This window comes from Pelodiscus sinensis, chromosome 11 (genome assembly GCF_049634645.1).
Source record: "Pelodiscus sinensis isolate JC-2024 chromosome 11, ASM4963464v1, whole genome shotgun sequence".
NCBI lineage: Eukaryota > Metazoa > Chordata > Testudines > Trionychidae > Pelodiscus > Pelodiscus sinensis.
Genome location: NC_134721.1, coordinates 38,018,655 through 38,039,788, shown reverse-complemented (window position 1 = coordinate 38,039,788; position 21,134 = coordinate 38,018,655). Strand labels below are relative to the sequence as shown.

At 43.5% G+C, this 21,134-nt stretch overlaps 1 protein-coding gene across 17 annotated transcripts in view; it reads left to right on the top strand.

Annotated features, from left to right (window-relative positions):
* The window catches only part of LOC102448489 (plasma membrane calcium-transporting ATPase 2), an 858,088-nt gene that overhangs the window by 754,993 nt on the left and 81,961 nt on the right, over positions 1 to 21,134 (top strand). For all 17 annotated transcript variants that reach the window (XR_012906525.1, XR_012906526.1, XM_075939331.1 and 14 more), the window contains 2 exons: positions 13,783 to 13,962; positions 16,492 to 16,579. Coding sequence is in view for 15 of the 17 variants with exons in the window: in XM_075939331.1 (XP_075795446.1) it covers positions 13,783 to 13,962; positions 16,492 to 16,579 (268 nt within the window). In the remaining 2 variants the exon portion in view is untranslated. The remainder of the gene's footprint in view (positions 1 to 13,782; positions 13,963 to 16,491; positions 16,580 to 21,134) is intronic.

The window sequence follows — 21,134 nt, the reverse complement described above, 5'->3', positions numbered from 1 at the left end:
GTACTTGCTTTAAAATTAATAACATTTTAGAAGGAAAGCCTCATTTCCTCTTTTCCTCAGATGCTTCTGGGAATGTGAAAATGTAGAAAATCATATGAAAATGTAGCCTCTGCTACTCCAACAAACTTAACCTCAAATGCTGCTATAGTTTTTTTCATACATAATGGTGACACTCAACCTCTGCTGTGACAAAGCTGTCAAACTGGCATCTTTCTTGGAGAGTTTGAGACCTGTGCCTATTATGAATTTCTATCTGATTTACTTTTTCTAAAAAGCCCACATCTAATGTAAAAATCCTGCTTGTGGTTGTATTGCCTTCAATAATAAATTGAAATTGTTTGGATGAATTCAGCAGCAATTAGCTTTGTCTTCCTCTCTTGAGAGAGAGTAGGCAGGGGCCTTGTTCTGAATGTTGTACTTTCCTTTATGAATGTTCATCCACTCAACGGTTCTCTGAGGGTGTGTCTACTCTACATGGCTCCATTGATGGAGCCATGTAGATTAGGCTGATCGGCAAAGGGAAATGAAGCCGCGATTTAAATAATCACGGCTTCATTTAAATTTAAATGGTTGCCGCGCTGAGCCAACAAATGGCTGATCAGCTGTTTGTCGGCTCAGAGAGCTAGTCTGGACGCTCCCGTGCCGACCTGCTTGTTAATGCTATTACATTATTTTGTACTGACTGAGAGCCATTCTGTGAACAGCAAATATTCCTGCTATATCCTGAAGGTGGAGTCGTTTACATAGGGCCCAGGAAGAGCTCAATTAATTATTCTTATAGCCCAGTTTTTATCTTAATGATCTGCATTTTGACTCATCTAGTTTTACCAGGTAAGTGTAAGAGAGAAGAATAGCACAAATGACCACACAAGCTGTCACACACATCAAGTTACCGTCTCTCATAATTCCTTTAGAAGCATTTGGCTCATATCTAATTCTATCATGTTAGTGAATGTTGTTACCTTTTTGTAATGACTCAGATGTTTGTGTCCTGTACTTGCTACTTCACAGGAAGGTGAAACCCCTTGCAGTGCACATAACCATTTGTTCAATGTTGAACCTTATGAAAAAAATCCTTCCCAGACCCTTTTGTTCATGTCCTGAATCATGAGATTGAATTACCCTTTTAGTTTATATTGACTTCTAGCTAGGGTACATCCACGCTGCATGGCTATTTCGAAATAAGCTATTCTGGAATAGCTACACTGCAAGGAAGCCTCAAAATTAGTCTGAGGTGGGCTTCCCTAATGTAGACTTGCTATATTGATTTAGAGCCCCAGGAGACACTGGGGAGGATTAACTTAGAATGACTTTGCTGAGGGGCTATTTTGAAATAGCAGCAGTGGAGCGTCTACACACTTTATTTTGAATAGCTATTTTGGAATAGGCGTTATTCCTCATATAATGAGGTTTACAAATTTTGGAATAAGCTGCCCGTTATTTTCAAATTATTTCAAAATAACGGAATGGCTGGGTAGACGTTCACATAGTTATCTCGAAATAACAGTGCAGTATAGATGCACCCCTATGTTCTTATTTCTTCAATAAAGTTAGAGCATAGCAAATAGCATTGGATTTTCAATGCTATGGTAATGCAGGTAGAAAAGAAATACTCTGCATACTAATCAGTACAGTAGATATCCATTTTCTGACATCATGTATTCAAACTCAGTGATATTCATGCACTATATCTGTGCTGATAATAGAACAAATACTTTAAATTCAAACTGGAATACTATTTTTAATCACAATCTTTGACCTATTGTTTTCTGTTGTATATCTTTCATTAGAAAATGAGTGCACTTACATAGACATGCTTGTCGATACTGCATATTAAAGCCAGAGAATTTTAGTCACAACAGAATGTCATTTTCAGCAGCTCAGTTGATGGCATGACAATTTGCAAATAAATAGTCATCAGTGTTTTATATAATCTATATAAGTTATACTTAAAAAACAATGAATGATCTGGTAGTACTTTATAGACTAACAAGACATGTAGATGGTATCATGAGCTTCCGTGGGCACAGCCTGCTTCTTCAGATGACTGGAGTTTTGAAGTTTTCAGATTACTCTAAAACTCCGGTCATCTGAGGAAGTGGGCTGTGCCCACGAATCATAGAATCATAGAATCACAGAGCTGGAAGAGACCTCAGAAGGTCATCAAGTCCAGCCCCCTGCCCAAGGCAGGACCAATCCCAACTAAATCAACCCAGCCAGGGCTTTGTCAAGCCGAGACTTAAAAATCTCTAGGGATGGAGACTCCACTACTTCCCTAGGTAACCCATTCCAGTGCTTCACCACTCTCCTAGTGAAATAGTTTTTCCTAATATCTAACCTGGACCTCTCCCACCTCATGATACCATCTATATGTTTTGTTAGTCTATAAAGTGCTACCAGACCATTTGTTGTTTTTTAAGTGTATCCTGTACAGACTAACTCGGCTACCCCCTGAAGCATCTGATATAAGTTGTACTTTATGCCATATGCATTAGATAAATTAGTGAATATGGATGAAGTGTCCCATGCAACATAGCAATCAAAAAGTTCAAGCCATTCTTAGTTGTTTTAGGCAACAAGATAACTTTCAAAGTGTTTGTAGGTACTGTTTTGATCAGCACCAAAATATTAAAATTATACCCATGTTTTGAGGTCTGCCCCTGCAGCTATATCTATGGAGATATACCCATTTCATAGAGCTGGAAAGGACCTTAAGAGGTCATCAAGTCCAGGCCCCTGTTCTCATGGCAGGACCAAGTACCATCCCTGGCAGATTTGCCCCAGATCCCTCATTGGTCCCCTCAAGGATTGAATTCACAACCCTGGGTTTAGCAGGCCAATGCGCAAACCACTGAGCTATCTCTCCCCCCTCTTATACCTGTCTTTCTCTCTACCTAGTGATACACTCTCTGTTTAACACAGGCCTCTCACCTATTCTGCATCGTCTTCTAAGGAGGAGGCAGTTCAGGTCCCAATTGCTGTCTTGTAGATCTCAATCTTCAGGTGGTCTCCAGGATCCTCCTTTCTCTTCTTTGGTTTAAGGGAAATGAAAGGAATTATGGGGATTAGGAAGGAAGGAAAAGCTCTGTTAAAGACACTTCCTCCTGTGATAGTCCTCACATAGTCTCACAAGTCTCAGAGGGATAGCCATGTGAGCCTATAGCTAGAAAAACATAAAAAACAATGAATAGTCCTGTAGCACCTTAGAGACTATCCAAAATATATAGACAGTATCATGAGCTTTCTTGGGCACAACACACTTCTTCAGACATGGTTGTGCCCATGAAAGCTCATTATAGGATATAGGCTGTGTCTACACTGGCATGAATTTCCGGAACTGCTTAAAACGGAATACTATTCCGTTTTAAGTTTTTCTGGAAAAGGAGCATCTACATTGGCAGGCTGCTTTTCCGGAAAAGCCCTTTTTCCAGAAAAGCATCTGTGGCCAATGTAGACGCGCTTTTCCGGAAAAGAGCCCCGATTGTCATTTTCGCGATTGGGGCTTTTTTCCGGAAAAGACTACTGGGCTGTCTACACTGGCCCTTTTCCGGAACAGTGTTCTGGAATAAGGACTTATGCCAGAGCGGGAGCAGAATAGTTTTTCCGGAATAGCGGCTGATTTTGTACAGTACAGTGTCGTTGCTTTTCCGGAAATTCAAGGGCCAGTGTAGACAGCTCGCAGCTTATTCCGGAAAAGCGGCTGATTTTCCAGAATAAGTGGCCCAATGTAGACACAGACATACAGTTTAAGTATCTGCAGAACTTGCTTTTAAGAAGTATGAAGTCATTTCTCAGAAATTGCTTATTTACCCTAGAGAAAATTTTCACATCCTCACCCAGGGGTGATGGCTGGAGAATACAGAACACAGAGGAAACATTATAAACACTTTTTTTCCGATGCTCAACTCAACAAATTGCTGTTGTTAGTCTCATAGGCCCTATTGTACCTTGAATAGCTTCTTAGTGACACACATACTGTATTTCAGGAGAAAGTAATATGATATAAAACATAGCATAGCCAAAATGTATATTCCTCTTCCTCCTAACTTTAAAATTCAATATCATATAGTAAGTTATGGAGTATTTATGAGAAATCTAAAGGACAGGAACTGAGTGATTTTTAATAATGTTGAAACCAGCCATAGTGTGAGCTAATGAATGACATTTTTCAAAAACTCTGTGCACCATTTTGCATGTTATGCTGTAGCATACCTACTTCATTATAATATCCTGAAAGCTTGTATGGTGATGTAAATAAGCTCTGCTTCCTACAAGAGCAGTATTATTTATGGGGGTGTATATGCCAGTTTGAATTCCAAATGATTGTTGATACCCCTTTAGAGAATTTCATTGAAATGAACATTTAGATCAGAAGGAAGTGTGTGAGGGAAAAGCCCATACTGTGTCTTTTCACAAGGCATAATTGTCCCAGAAGGTGAGCATTTTGACTGTGTCTTGAAACAGAAATCTAAATAAATATTCTATTGGCCACTTAAGAGATTTGCTTCTGAAATAAGCCTGTGTGTCCTGGAATGACATACCACTATTATAAAATGCATCTACATTATTATAAAAAGGGAAATAAAATCTTGGTACATACATTTTCAAAAAAGATAATATATCAATTCAAAATTAGTTTTTGGACAGATTTGTGGTTACAGAGTTGACATCAGTCAATGAGAACTGGATTTGCAAATGTCAGGTACAGATATATATGTAGTTGAAATAGTAGGAAGTCCTAATAAACTATTTAAAACTTTTTTCTTCAGAAATAATTTTAAATAACTATAAACCCAAACACATTAAGGCTAGAAGAAACAATTCTGATCACCCTTTCTGACTGACTATATAATACAGGCCAAAGAATTTCACTCACTAATTCCAGCCTCAAGCCCAGTAATGTGGTATTGAAAGACATCCAGGCCAGGTCTACACTAGACCAGGAAGGTCAGCTTAAGGTACACAGCTCCAGCTACGTAAAGTGCATAGCTGGAGTTGGTTAACTGTAAGCTGAGCCTTGGCGGCATCCATACTGTGGGAGGCTGATGGGAGCAAATGCTCCCATCAGCTTCCCTTACTCCTTGCAAAAGGAGGAGTACCAGGCACTGGCTGGAGCTGCCCTCAGTGTTTGATTTACAGATCTGTACTAGACCCGCTAAATCAAGTGCCAGAAGATCAACCTTCAGAGCATCGATCATCTGGTAAGTATAGATCTGTCCCAGTTTTCATCTAAAGACTTCAGTCTACCACATACATGGCTGATCTATTCCAATGATTAGGGACAAAGACCTTTGTTGTTACAACATAAGAACGGCCATATTGGGTCAGACCAAAGGTCCATATAGCAAAGTATCCTGTCTTCTGACAGTGGCCAATGCCAGATGCCCCAGAGGGAGTGAACAGAACAGGTAATCATAAAGTGATCCCTCTTATGTCATCTATTTCCAGACCCTGACAAACAGAGGTTAGGAGCACCATTCCACCCCATCCTGACTAATAGCTATTGCTGGACCTATCCTCCATGAATGTATCTAGTTCTTTTTTAACCCTGTTGAGGTCCTGGTCTTCACAACATCTTCTAGCAAGGAGTTCCACAGGTTGACTGTGCGCTGTGTGAAGAAAAACTTCCTTTTGTTTATTTTAAACCTGCTACCTATAAATTTCATTTTGTGACCCCTAGTTCTTATGTTATGGGAACAAGTAAATAACTTTTCCTTATTCACTTTTTCCACCACCAGTCATGATTTTATAAACCTCTATCAAACTCCCCCTTAGTCTCCTCTTTCTAAGATGAAAAGTCCCAGTCTTTTTAATCTCTCTTCATATGGGACCAGTTCCAAACCCTAATTATTTTTGTTGCCTTTTTCTGAACCTTTTCCCATGCCAATATATAGTTTTTGAAATGAGGTGATAACCATCTGTATGCAGTATTCAAGATGCAGTATTCAACATAGTTTAAAGCAAGGTCTCAGTTTGGTTGTAGCAGGACAATGGGATGTGCCTGGAATTCGATTGTTTCTCATAAAATGGAAAGGGAGAGGTCTGGCAGGGGGGACAGTTATATTGCAGAATGACCAGAGGGGAGCAGCAAGCAGCCAGATATAGCAACCAGGGCAGCTATAACCCCATTGAGCCAGAAGGAAGCAGGGGTGGAGAAAGGAAGAGCTAGCTACTGTATATTTCAGAGAGTTTGTCTATTTGTATGTCTGTTTGTCTGTGTGTCTCTGTCCCCCAACTGGGCAACATGAATCCCTCTCCCAGCTGAGCCCACTGCAGCTGTAGTGACCATGAACAGGCATTTCTCACCTTGCCCTAAGCTGCTGTGGTAAGAGAGGGTTGGGACTGTCCCCTCTGCATCAGGGCAGCCTGCATATGGAATCCCTCATCCCCAGTCCCATCTCAGAGGAATGATTTAAATTAAGAAAAACAAAACTTACTTGAAAACAAGCAGTCCTGTTTTCTCTGACAAAATCTACTTCGTCAGATGAAATGATCTGGAGCTCCATTCAAGATCATTTCATCTGAAAAAGTGGGTTTTGCCCACAAAAGTTCATGATACTGTGTGTGTGTGTGTGTGTGTGTGTGTGTTTGTTAGTCTCGAAGGGTACAGATACACAGCAGCGTTATTTAAGAATAACTGATGTTATTCCAAAATAACAAAATGCGTGACTACACTATAAGCCTTTATTCTGAAATAATGTTGAGCTGGAGGACTTCTTACTTTGACTCATGGTGACCGTCATTTCATGTGTAGTAAGGGAAGTCTAAGGAAGAGTGCTCTTCCTTTGACTTCCTGCTGTGTAGATAGTGCCAAAAGCTAAAATATGCTATTTTGACTTAAATTACGTGATTGACATAGCTGAAGTTGTGTAGCTTATTCTGACTTTAGCTCTGCTGTGTAGGTGCCACAGGACTTAAGGTGCCACAGGACTACGCATTTTTAAAGTTACAGACTAACATGGATATCCCTCTGAGACTTTACAGCTTATTTGAGTTAAGAATTCAAGCAATGACAGTTAAATCTTCTAGTGTACAATAAAATTTAATATTAGTTACATTTCCACTTTAATTTTTATATTACTAAGAGTACATTTTATCTGGGTTGAGAAATTGAGTTTAAACATGGATACAAAAAGTATCTATTCACAGACTCACAGACCCCAAGGTCAGAAGGGACCATTATGATCATCTAGTCTGACCCCCTGCACAACGCAGGCCACAGAATCTCTCCCACCCACTCCTGGAATAATCCTCTCACCTATATCTCAGATATTGAAGTCCTCAGATGGTTTAAAGACCCCAAGATGCAGAGAATCCTCCAGCTGTGATCCGTGACCCATGCTATAAAGGAAGGCGAAAAACCTCTAGGGCCTCTGCCAATCTACCCTGGAGGAAAATTCCTTCCCGACCCCAAATATGGCGATCAGCTGAACCCTGAGCATGTGGGCAAGACTCCAGCCAGACACCCAGGAAAAGTTCTCTATTCCTTTCCTTAGAATGACATGCTTGTCACTTACTACTATTAGACATCAACCTCTGACCCCAATGTTAGCCCAAAACCATAGTAATGTAAAAATGCTTATTATAATAAATGATATTTAATAAAATGGTTTTCAGTGGTCCAAGTTCATGACATACATAAAAGTGGCTTTCCTGTCGATTCTAGTGCTTTCTTTGGATTCAAAAACAATCCAGTCCATGGCTCTATTGATCTTTATACAGGCAGTGAATTCAGGTGTTGTAAGCTTAGATTGTGTCTGAATGTAAATGCTCTGAATTTGGATGTGGCAAGACAGATAGGGGTCAGTCATATGAGGTTCTGACCACTATCTGCAAAGTGCTAGTGCCCTCTGCCCCAATTAATGTCAACCACAGTGAAAAGTGTTCAACACTTCTTAGTATTTAGCCCCCAATACACTTTCACTCCATTTCTAGATCCATATATTTTTGATAATGCTTCATTCTTGGGAGTTGAATGCATTTGATAGTAGGGTTATCAGATATTTTAGTGTACATTCACTTGCTCATAGGCTTCATCACTACAGTGCCCTAAATGATTTTGCTAGGGGTTTGAATTCATGAGGTGAACGCATACTGGGAATTTTCTAAACATCTTGCTTAGCAGAGACCTTTAGCACAAAGAAGCAATAATATTAACTTGAAATGAGTTTTCCTGTGATACTATCTTAGCCCTGGTCTATACTAGGAAGGTATTTAGAAATAACTCCCCTTATTTTGAAATAACAATTGGAGCATCCACACTACCGAACCTGTTATTTCAAAATAAAGGGCTGGTTATTTCAGAATAATAACTCCTGCTTCCCATGAGGAATAATGCTTATTTTGAAATGGTTATTTATGGAGGCTCAGCTGCTGCTATTTGGAAACAATTGGCCTCCAGAGGCCTCTGACAGCTGCACTTGTGGCTGCTCTGGCCCCACTGCTCCCTTTCTCCTGCAGAGCCTTTAAAGCCACAGGCTGCAGGAAAAGGGCCTGTGGCACATGCAGACGTCTGCCAGCCCCGTGCCACACTACAACAGCACAGGAGCCATGGCCATGTCCCACCCCAGCGTTCCCTCTGAACTTCCTGTGCCTGCCAGCACTCCCACAGCACCTTCAGCTTGCCCTGGCCAGGGACACAGGAGAGCGCTGGCCAGAACTGGTGCAGAGATCCTGGATCTCATCAAGGTCCGGGGCAAGGAGACTAACTGCCAGGATCGCTGTACCAGAAGGCACAACACTGAGCTCTACTGCTGCCAGATTGACAGAGAAGGGACACACACGGACCTTCGACCAGGCCTGCATGAAAATTAAAGAGCTCAGGCAGGCCTACAGTAAGGCCAGTGAGCAATGAGGATGCTCTGGGGCAGCACTGCATGTGCTGCTACTATGAACAGCTCCTGGGAGGGGGGCCAGTCATCTCACCCCCATCATCATCAAGTCCGACAAGGACATCAGCCTCCATGAGGAGGTTGTGGAGAATGACAAGAAGGAGGAGGAAGAGGCCAGCCAGTCAACCATGCCTGAAAGCCAGGAGCTGTTTCTCACCCTGGAGCCAATCCTCCCATCCCAGGATGTCTCCTAGTGTCGGGGAAGGCACTTGAGGTGTGCCCTATAACTTTCCCTATACACTCATAGGGACAAGTTGCAGGCTGTGAGGGGCTGCACACTCCTCGCTTGACCTCCTCAGTCTGGGGATCACACAACAGCCTGTGCACATGGGTGCACATGAAGCGCCCGTCTGGAGCACTCAGCCCCATGATTCTCTCCCTCAGTCCTTCTCACAAGGTTCCTGGAGAGGCCTGCCGAAGCAACAAATGGCCTTGCTCAAAGCACATTGCCATTGTCTGAACTGAGACCTTCAGTGTCAGCCCAGCGATTAGGGCTCGGCTTCATGCATAGCGTCTCCTTGGATGACTGCCCTTATAACTTTTCTTCAAAGCTGGGTCAGCTGCAAGCATGGCGCGTCCACCACCTCCCAGGCCATCCTCCCAACTCTGCAGGATCCACCAGAGAAAGAGAACCCTCAAAGACCTGCTGTGGGACCAGACGGCCTGCCTTCAGTTTCTCATTCGGGGGCTCGATGACAAATGCCAGGAGTGAGTCACTGACCAGGAGAAGCACCAGACTGATTGGAAGCAATGGAAGGCTGCTTGGGAGCATATGTTAAGCCAGCACAAGGCCATGTGCTCCTCCCTCACCTTGGTGAACCACCAGCCACCTCCCTGCCCCCACCCTGGCTTCTCCTCCTAGCCCCTCCAGGGGCCACTAGGTCCCCCGAACATGGGGCAGAGGAATCCCCAGGGCAGCCAAGTCTTCCAGAACTGACTGAGGCAGGCACCACTCCCAGCCCCACCTCTTATCCCCCCCACCCTCTGATTCCTCCCCCATTCCAGGTTCTTTCCCCAGTTTCTCCTGTTTTATTTCCCCCAAATAAACAGAGTTGTTCGTTCAAAAAAAGGCTTTTTTACTTGTTCTGCAGGGAAGTGAGGAAAGTAGAAAGGAGGGTAGAGGAAGGAAAGAGTGGAGGGGGCGGGGCAAAGGCACACAGGGGCAATGCAGGGACCCTTTGTGGAAAGGTCGGGGGAGATTCTCACAGGTGGCCTGGGCAGAAATTCTTCCTCGAGGCCTCCAGATGAGCACAGTTACTTCATCATAGAAGGCTATCAGGTTAGTCAGACATGACTTGCTCTTGGTGAATCCATGTTGATTATTCCTGATCACTTTCCCTTCATCCAGGTGCTTCAAAATGGATTCTTTAAGGATCCCCTCCATAATTTTTCCGGGGACTGAGGTAAGGCTGACTGGTCTATAGTTCCCTGGATTGTCCTTCTTCCCCTTTTTAAAGATGGGCACTACATTTGCCTTTTCCCAATTGTCCGGGACTTCCCCCAATTGCCACGAATTTTCAAAGGTAATGGCCAAAGGCTCTTCAATCACATCAGCCAACTCCCTCAGCACCCTTACATGCATTAGCTCCGTCCCCAAGGATTTCTACGGGTCCAGCTTTTCTAAATAGTTCTTAACCTGTTCTTTCTCCACCGAGGGCTGGGAGCTAAACTTCTCTGTGAAAACAGAGGTGAAAAAAACATTGAGCACATCAGCTTTTCCCATATCATCTGTCATTAGAATCCCTCCCTGTACAGGGGCTCCCCCCTCATGAGCGCTCCTTGGTGGCCAGACCTCTATCCAGCTGTTTTCCGGAATGGAGTCTGTTGCTGTCCCATTCTCTGGGCCACTTCCCTGGGAAGTGGCTCTGTCCAGCCCTTTTTCTTGGGGATTTGTGGTCTATCCAGGGTTCTGCAAGGTGTTGCTGAACTCTATCCAGGGTTCTGCAAGGTGTTGCTGTTTGCTAATGGCTAGTCTTCTGCTGTTTGCTAATGGCTAATCAGCTGTTTGTCCGCTCAGCGCGCTAGTCTGGACGCTCCCCTGCCGACATCAAAGCCCTTTGTCGGCAGCCCTGGTAAACCTCATCCCACGAGGAATAACGGGGCTGCCAACAAAGGGCTTTGATGTCGGCAGGGGAGCGTCCAGACTAGCGCACTGAGCGGACAAACAGCTGATCAGCTGTTTGTCGGCTCAGCGCGGCAGCCATGTAAATTTAAATGAAGCCGCGATCATTTAAATCGCGGCTTCATTTGCCTTTGCCTATGTGTCTAATCTACATGCCTCTGACGACAGAGGCATGTAGTCTAGACACAGCCCTACTGTCCTCCCAGTAAGTCCTTAGGTCTGCCTGGGTCAAGCTTCAGGAAGAAACTGCCAGCCCCTGGCCCAGTAGTTTCTTTTATACCAGCTTGCTAGGCCTCGATTGGCTACTGGAGAAGCAGCCACTCTAGTCCTCTTGGAGTATGTCTTTTCTGCTCCTCTGCCTGGGGCAAGGGTAGGGTGCAGCAAGGCCTCCAGCCTCCAGTAAGCCATCAGTTTGGGGATAGTAAACTGAGGTTCAAAGGGGCTTTACCTGGAGAAGTGTCCAGATCGCTCTTAACAATCGAGACATGAAATTTGTCCCCTGGTCCATCAGGATATCAGTAGGAAGGCCAACCCAAGATAAAAGGTGTACGAGCTCAGTGGCCATGCTTCGTGCCCTTACTGAGCACAAGAGGATTGCTTCTGGATAGCGTGTGGCATAGTCTGTGACGACCAGAATGTGCTGATGTCCCCAGGCACTTTTCTCGAGAGAACCCACAATGACAACTCCTATTCTTTCAAAGAGCATACCTACAAGGGGCAAAGGTATCAGGGGAGCCCACCTTGAACCCTTTGGTGCTATTAGGTGACAGTCTGGAGAAGATGCGCAAAAGTTAGCAGCTTCGTTATGGATTCCTGTCCAGAAGAATTGAAGCAACAGGCAGTTCTCCCAACCAAGATGGGACAAATGCAGAACTTCTCTTCAGGCCTCTCAAGGCACCAGGAGTTGGTAACAGATCTCCCCCGTGTTTGGATCCTTTTCAGCTCAATAGAGCAGGTCACTCCTGAGCTCAAAGTAGGGAAACTAGAAGGCCGAAGCCTCTTGGGTAACCATCTCATCGATTACTGCAATCTGGGATTATAACTCCCTTAGGGTTTCATCTTCCTTCTGTCTTCAGATGAAGTTATATGGGCTAGTTAAATATTCCAGATCTACCTTTTGAAGAGGAACCTTGTTTCTGCCTTGGTCAAGCTCCAGCTAAGAACTGCCAAGCCCTGGCCCATAAGCTCCTTTTATACCAGTTTGCTGGGCAACCAAAATGATTAGGGGCTGGAGCACATGACCTGTGAGGAGAAGCTGAGGGATTTGGGCTTATTTGGTCTGCAGAAGAGAAGAGTGAGGGGGGATTTGAGCCTTCCACTTCCTGAAGGGAGGTTCCAAAGAGGATGGAGAAAGGCTGTTCTCAGTGGTGACGGATGGCAGAACATGGAGCAATGGTCTCAAGTTATAGTAGAGGAGGTATGGGTTGGATATTAGGAAAAACTATTTCACTAGGAGGGTGGTAAAGTACTAGAATAGGGTTACCTAGGGAGGTGGTGGAACCTCCATTCCTAGAAGTTTTTAAGTCTCGGCTTGCAAAGCCCTGGCTGGGTTGATTTAGCTGGGATTGGTCCTGCCTTGGGTAGGGGGCTGGACTTGACGACCTCCTGAGGTCTCCTCCAGCTCTATGATTCTATGATTCTATTGGCTGCCGAAGAAGCAGCCACTCTAGACTACTTGAAGGATCTTTTTTCTGCTCTTCTCCCTGGGGAAGGGTGCCGCAAGGCTTCCAGCCTCTAGCAGGGGATGTCAGGCCTAGTCCATCCTGTCAAACACCCCCATTTAGTAAGGGTCCTACACCTTCCCAGACCACATTCTTTTTGTTAACATGCCTGTAAAAACCTTTCCTATTACCTTTCACATTCCTTGTTTGCTGCAATTCCAATTGTACTTTGGCCTTTGTCATTACACCCCTGCATGCTTGAACAATATATATATACTCTTCCCTAATCATCTGTCCAAGTTTCCACTTCTTGTAAGCTTCCTTTTTGTGTTTAAGCTTGCCAGAAATTTCACTGTTAAGCCAATCAGATCACCTACCATATTTGCTTTTCTTAGTGCACATTGGGATGGTTAGTTCCAGCACCTTCAATAAGGCTTCTTTGAAATACAGCCAGCTCTCTTGGATTTCTTTCCCCCTCATATTACATCACAACAAACTACAACTTTACTTCTGAGGTTCTTGATTTTCTACTGTGCTATTTTTTTCCAGAAAATCTGAGTTAAAAAATCACTGAAACCATTGATATGTACTTGCAACTTTAAGCCAGTGTGAACAAGATTTTTTGAGAAACAATGTATGTAATATCATTAGAACTCATCTGAAGAATGGATATATTAATTGTAAATAATTTTTAAAAAATAACTGCAATGTATTTATTTCATCCTTACAAATTAATACATTTTAATTAAAAATGTATTTAGTAATGCATCATCTGGGAGGAACAAAGAATGAAGCAATGGTGTTCTTGATGGATCAAAAGGAACATTCCATGCTGAAACCTGTAGTCTTGGCAGGCCGCACATACATGTTAACTCTTAAGTTGACTGCAAACTACTCCTTTTTATTAAAAAGCAGCAGCAGCTTTTGGGGGTTTGGACAAGATGAGAAAGAGGCCCTCAGTTTAGGTATTCCTGTGTTTTGATTTGGTTGGTTTTTTTCATAAATTCTATTTTTATCTTTAGGAATTTCTCAATTTTTAAATATGGCAAATAGAACACTTAGAAAATATTATCAACGTATATAGATACATATTGTACTGTGTCTGCAGGTCCCAGAAGCCATAAGAAAGTGCCAGCGAGCTGGAATTACAGTCCGCATGGTCACTGGGGACAACATCAATACAGCTCGTGCCATTGCAATAAAGTGTGGAATTATTCATCCAGGAGAAGACTTTCTCTGCATAGAGGGAAAGGAGTTTAACAGAAGGATCCGGAATGAGAAGGGAGAGGTAACTCATGAATTGAGAATAAAGTCACTTTTTCTGATGTTATGTTTCATAAACCATAGTGATGGATGGAGAAACATGCTGTGTTTCTCTTCCATTGTAATTTCCTTCACTTCAGTAGACAATGACCAGCCCAGCAGTCTGACCAGAGGGATGGGTCAACTTCCAACACTGCTCCTTTGTTATTTCAAATCTCTCTGATAACCTGGCATGTTACATTTAACTTCTCTGAGAGTTATCTAGTCAGTGTCACTATCATATTAGTACTAACCCTGTTCAGCTTTTTTCTAAACCATGATATTAGACTGATTTAAAAAAAGTAAAAATTCAAAAAAGTTCTTAAACATACCCTAACAACAAACAACCCCCCAAAATCCCAACAGCAAGGGTCCCTAGCAACTGGCAGCCATTCCGATTCAGCCTCCACAAGTGCTGTTCCTTAACCAGAGCTCTGAGCTCTCAGAGCAAGTCTCATATACAGTGTAACTCTTTCCCTCTCAGATGAGACAACAGAAATGGTTACACCCAAGTAAAGCTGCTGAGATAACATAAGGGTAGAACTGTCCCAGACAATGGGGTTTGCTTGTGAGAACACTGACGCTACGTCTACACTACATGCTTCTTCCGCAAGAAGTCTTTTGCACAAGAGTTTTTGTGCAAAAACGTCTTGCGCAAGAGCACGTCCACACCTCAAAGCTCATTGCAAAAGCAATGTGCTTTTGCTCAAGAGAGTGTCCACACTGCATGGATGGATGCTCTTACACAAGAAAGCTCTGATGGCCATTCACAGAATGGCCATCAGAGCACCTGTGCTTTTTCCCATAGGGGTAAAGCCCCTCTGGAGCTTTTCTTGCACCCCTCTGGAGCATCCACACTTGCATTTTTGCACAAGAACTCTTGCACAAAAGAGAGTTATGCCTCGTAAAAGGAGGTTTACCTATGGCAGAGAAAGCCCTCTCTTCTGCCATTTAACTGTTGATTTTCTTGCGCAAAAGCACATTTGAGATGTGAATGGTCCACGGGTTTTTGCACAGAAACAGCTGTTTTTGCGCAAAAACCTTGCAGTGTAGACGTAGGCTTCGGGAATAATCAGCAGATCTTATTCTTTTAAGGCTACATCTACACTGCCACCTTTTTTTGCAGAAGAGGCAATGCAAATGAAGCACTAATTAGCAACCTCTCATGCTTCATTTGCATAATCTCTTCCGATGCTTTTTGCGCAAGAGGTTTTTGAGCAAAAACTAGCAGTGTAAACAGGTCTGTTTTGTGCAATAATCCCCTTTTGCACAAGATCCTTATGCCTCAAAAAAGAAAGTATACAGATCTTGTGCAAAAGGGTGTTTTTGCACAAAACGGACCTGACTACACTGCTTGTTTTTGCGCAAAAACCTCTTGTGCAAAAAGCCTTAGGCAGAGATTATTCAAATGAAGCGTGAGAAGTTTCTAATGAGCGCTTCATTAGCATACTCTCTGCCAGCAAAAGAGGCAGTGTAGACGTAGCCAGACTGATGACGTGGGAGATAGTGAATCCAGCTGGATTACCAGAGCCCAGCTACCGTTCGCAAGGCTAGCAAATAGAAATACCTTTCTACTTGAAGGCTGAGCCTATTGATTCTGGGAGCTTTTGAGACACTCCAAACATAGAACTCCACCAGACTACTTTTAGACTCACATTCTGAAGTGCAGGACTATGTAGCACTTTAAAGACTAACAAGATGGTTTATTAGATGATGAGCTTTCGTGGGCCAGACCCACTTCCTCAGATCAAATAGTGGAAGAAAATAGTGACTATTTTCTTCCACTATTTGATCTGAGGAAGTGGGTCTGACCCACGAAAGCTCATCATCTAATAAACCATCTTGTTAGTCTTTAAAGTGCTACATAGTCCTGTATTTTGTTTCAGCTACACCAGACTAACACGGCTACATTTCTATCACTATTCTGAAGTGCAGCATTCTGTAAGACAAATGTCCTTAAACTGTGCAAGACTATTTGGGGGAACATGACTAGGCCAGAGCTAGGCCATATAGCAGCGAGGAGGGAGTGCTATGCAGCTGTGCTTCTGGCCTCATGCCTGTGGCTCCATGCCCAAGACTCTGCTGTCAGTCTCATCTTAGCCCCATCTGTGACCCTATCCTTGACTCCCTTATCTCTGTCTGTGCCACCCCCTATCATCCCCTTGAACAACGTTCCCACTCCTGGCCCCATCTGTGGAAGGGTGTGGAGAATAGTAAGGAAGGAGCATGATCCTGAAAACTCTGGAAAGTCAATAAAAGTGCTACTGTGGTGAATCCCATCTACTTCAGCCAGCAGTCAAGGCAATTCAGGAAAAGAATATGGGGAACTCAGTGTTTCATGGCCCTCCCTTCCCTGCCAGTGGTTTTGGAAAAAGGTAGCTCCTGATTGCCAGCATAGGGACTGACTGATTTTCCTTTCATACCAGTTTTGAGTGTGAAAAGTATAAAACTTTGCAAACAGGAAAACATCTCTCCAGATTTGCTTATGACAGAAGGATTGCTTTATTATTTGCAGATTGAGCAAGAACGAATTGACAAGATCTGGCCAAAACTACGAGTACTTGCTCGTTCATCTCCCACTGACAAGCACACTTTAGTGAAAGGTGAGTGCACATAATCTCTCTGTGGGGGAGGGGGGGTGTATTTATAATAGCCATGGTTGTCTAATAGTGCTGTACTTATTTTTAGTATTACAGTCTTGACCCGCAGCAATATGCTATAGGTAAGGTAGAGTGAAGGGAGAAAGAGAAAGGAGGAGGAGCAGCAAGATCTAGCTGTGTTATTTCTCCAGTCATAGTTGTTTCACTCATTAGGTTTGTGCTAGAAACTTTAGCTAGTACAGCAGTGTTGGTTAGGCAAAAGCCCAGATATAAATGCAGTTATACCACCATAATATGGTTTTGTGGGGATAGCTTTTTAGTTTGAGAAAGCTACAACAGCAAAAGGTGCTCTTTTGTTTCTGTAAATTGCAGGCCCGCTAATGGGGAAGAGGGCAAAGGGAGCAACTGCCTTGGGGACTGATGATTCTAAAGGGCGAGGGCTCCCAGATGCTGCTGCTGCCATAGCAACAGTTGCATTGCCCAGACCCCCAGGCCCTTTAAACCACCACTGCAGTGCAGCATTGCGCTCTCTGGGGCTATGTCTAGACTAATAAATACATACATTAGTTTATTCGGCATAGTTTATTCAGCTCTGCACTTACAGAAGAGATGGGGCCTCAGGCAGAAAGGGCGGCGCTGGAGCAGCCAGCCCTCAGTGCCACCTGGAGTGCAGTGCAATGCCTCCCCGCTCTTAGAGACACTCAGGGTATGTCTAGACTACATGGCTCCGTCGACAGAGCCATGTAAATTAGTTTATTCGGCATAGTCAAAGTCATAGTTAAATAATCCCTGCTTCATTAAAATAAACATGGCCTCTGCGCTGTACTGACGATCAGCTGATCCGGCACAGCACAGCAGTCTAGACGTGGTGCGGTCGACAAAGGAAGCCTTCGTCGACCGCTCCGGTGTGCCTCGTGAAACGAGCTTCCTTTGTCGACCGCACCACGTCTAGACTGCTGTGCTGTGCTGGATCAGCTGATCGTCAGTACAGCGCGGAGGCCATGTTTATTTTAATGAAGCGGGGATTATTTAACTATGACTTTGACTATGCCGAATAAACTAATTTACATGGCTCTGTCGACGGAGCCATGTAGTCTAGACATACCCTGAGTGTCTCTAAGAGCGGGGAGGCATTGCACTGCACTCCAGGTGGCACTGAGGGCTGGCTGCTCCAGCGCCGCCCTTTCTGCCTGAGGCCCCATCTCTTCTGTAAGTGCAGAGCCAACCATCCCCCACCTTTCCCATGGACATCCCCCACTTGGGGACCAGTGCCTTCCTTGGTGTGAAATCTGAATCTGTTGGTCTTGGGATTCCACTCCAACGACTATGTCAGGCTGTGAAGATGGAGGGCTATGATATGAGCTGGTATACATGCGCTGCAAAGTGTTATTGGTTACTCTGATTTAATCTTTGTTGAACTATTTCCAGATTCTGAGTGAGAAATAGCTGCTCATGCTATCATTTTAATTTGGCTGTGTTAATAGCCAAAGTGATAATATTGGAACTTTGAAAAGCATCTAAATGACTTTGAGGAGCATAAACCCCACTGAAAATTAATGTGATGTGTGCTTCTAGGTCACTTAGGTGCTTTTTGAAATGATCTCTTAAAGGCCTGACTGTGGCTTGAAGAGAATTCTCCTGAGATAGAAATTGAAGTTGAGAACTATAGACTATCTTCTGAAGACCCCTGCATCACCCACCCACCCCTATTCCTGGCATAGGAGATGTGACACAAGTGGGAATGCAGCATGATGCATACTCTGGGCTTCACCTCTGCCTGAGAGAAGATGGACACAAGTTATGCGAGGTATTGATTAGGCCCCCAGAACTGCCCAAAATTGGAAGGAGACAAAGGCAGTTTTAAGCCCTCTCAAGTACTGTGCTGCGCTTCTGAGATGCAAGACATAATTTTGCCTTAGTGCCTAATAAGGGAAAGGAATAGCTTGGTGGTTTGAACATTGGCCTGTTAAACCTAGCATTGTGAGTTCAATCCTTGTGGAGACCATTTGGGGCAAAAAGTTGTCAGGGATGGTACTTGGTCCTGCTGTGAAGGTGGTAACTAGACTCAATGACCTTTCAAGGTCCCTTTTAGCTCTAGGAGATAGCTCTAAATTCTAATTGGAAACATATACTGTGAGTGTTATAAAGTAAATAAATCATTACATAGCCTTTGGTGAGTGAATCACAAGGAAAATGAAACCATCAGAGTTGAAGAGTGGTAATTAACAAGATTTGCCATATGTATAATATGCAATTTTGAAAGAAATATTCTTTTGCAGAATGCCTTATATAACTGGTATTGCTGGTAATGTTTTATAGAGGAAGATGAGGCCAAATGAAAAAGCAATTAAATATCCAGTGCAGTTTAAGAGCAGCTCTTCATTGCTGTGAATTTTTAAAGAACATTTTAAGGATCCTTAAAAGTTACAGGAAATTATTTAAATGTTCATTAGTTCTGGTCCTCTTGCTGCGAAGTATATGTTTCTCAGTCACTTGAGGGACAGAGAGAGTTTTTCTTCTTTGATTCATTAGGTTTGGTTTAAGGCTAAAAACACACATACATGTTTGTTATTAATTTTTCATGGCAGAGAGCTGCTAGAGGGAGAATGCACTTTTTTTATTTCACTGCTACAGTCCTGCCCAGAAAAAAATCATTTTTATTATGCATTTGTGATATTTTGTAATGTGAGACTCAGAAAGACTTTGGTTCATATTGCAAGTTGGAAAGACACTGTGTTGCTAAAAAAGCTGCTACAAAGCACTGGATTGTTTAGATTCCAAAATTAGTTTGAGAAGTTATTTCTTGGATGTGAAGATTTCAGTCCTCTGGGCATATTGATTAGGGCTGTATTTACCAGGTGATGCTGCACCCAAGAGCAGAAGTGTGGGGAGCCAGGAGTGACCCCTTGCACATAGAGGCAGCTGGGAGCCTCATATGCAGGGGGGCTGGGAGCAGAAGCTGCCTGCCTCCTCCCCCCTCCCTCACGTAGCGCTGCTGGCTCCTGCTTCCAGCCCTGGGGTGGGGTGGGATGGGATCCTGCTTAATGGGTTAACCAGTGGGGTGGGGTGGGATGGGATGGGATCCTGCTTAATGGGTTAACCAGTTAAACCTTCGGTTTAATCAGTTATCTGATTAACCAGGATTTTACATCCCTGGTATCTGTGTGTGTGCGCGTGTATTTTATAATATGTATTCTGTATGTAATATGTAACAGCCCCACCATGCTTTGAGGCTACCCTTTAAGGCAGCAATGGGCAACTACAAATAATGAGTGGCCCACATGAGTGGCCCTCCATCTCAGTGGTGCTGGGAAGCAGGGGGAGGAGTAGGAAGGGTGGGGCTCCGGTGTCTCGGTGCAAAAGGGGCATGTGAGGGAGGTGGCCAACAGGGAGTCCGTGGGCTGCAGGTGGATCCTCACCCTTCCTACTCCTCCCCCTGCTTCCCAGCACTTCAAATCAGTGGATTCGTGCTCTGTTCCTGCTCCTCCCACTCCCTTCCAGAGCGTGAATAGCGGCAAACATCTGGTTCACAGCATTCAAGCTCTGGGAGGGAGGAGAAAGAATGGGGCCAGCGCATGAACCAGTGGATTTGTGGTGCTCCAAAAGTGCTGAAAGGGAGGAGGAGGAGGAGGAAGTGTGCAGGTCTGGTGCCTCAGTGCATGAGATGTGTGGGGAAGAGGACATACAGTGGATCTGTGGGCAACAGGTGGAGTCCCAGAGGCCCACATGTGGCTCGCAAGCTGCAAGTTGGTCATCACTGCTTTTAGGTCTTACTCTTGTAATAGGATGTTCACAAACAGATGTCTGCTCCAGTCCTGTTGAAATCAATGCATAGGCTCAGGTATCTGCATCTAGTGATCTGACTGCAAGATAAGAGTCATCTTCTTTTCTGTTTCATTCTAACAGTATGTCATTTTTCTATTGGCGCATCAGCCACTTCAATATCATAATTCTGCCTGAAAATGTACCTTGTTTGCAAGTTACTCTCATCCCCTCCGCCCCAAGGGCCCAATTTTGTACATACTTTAACTCATAACTTTTTACATGTAAATAGTCCATGGATCTACTTATATGAGTGCATGTTTGCAGGGTCCAGGTTCCAAGGTTAACATAACTGAAAAAAGATAGAGGAAAAAACATTTTCTATAGTTTATCAGTATACTTCTGGATTTGCAAATACTTTTCTAAACAGTCAGTTTTACTGTTCTCTTTCTATTCAGTCACTTTCTGCTTTTACATCTGAGAGTCATTCACACAGCAACACAGTAGAAAAAAATGTGATTGTAAAGCCACAAACATTGGCAGTGGGCTTCATAGGAAGAACCTTCATAGGTTTTAACTGAAACTAATTTTAACTGTTTTTAAATTACTTTATTTCATGTTTATTTTTAAGTAAAAGCTCCAAATTATTATTTTTACTATCCAAGAGCCTGTGCAAGTTCAAAAGTTAGGAAATGTATATAAATTGTAAAGGTTGAAATGCACTGAACAAATACTTTTAGAGCTATTAAAATTGCTTGTATTAAATTTGTAAAAGAAATTAAAATAAATATGTATA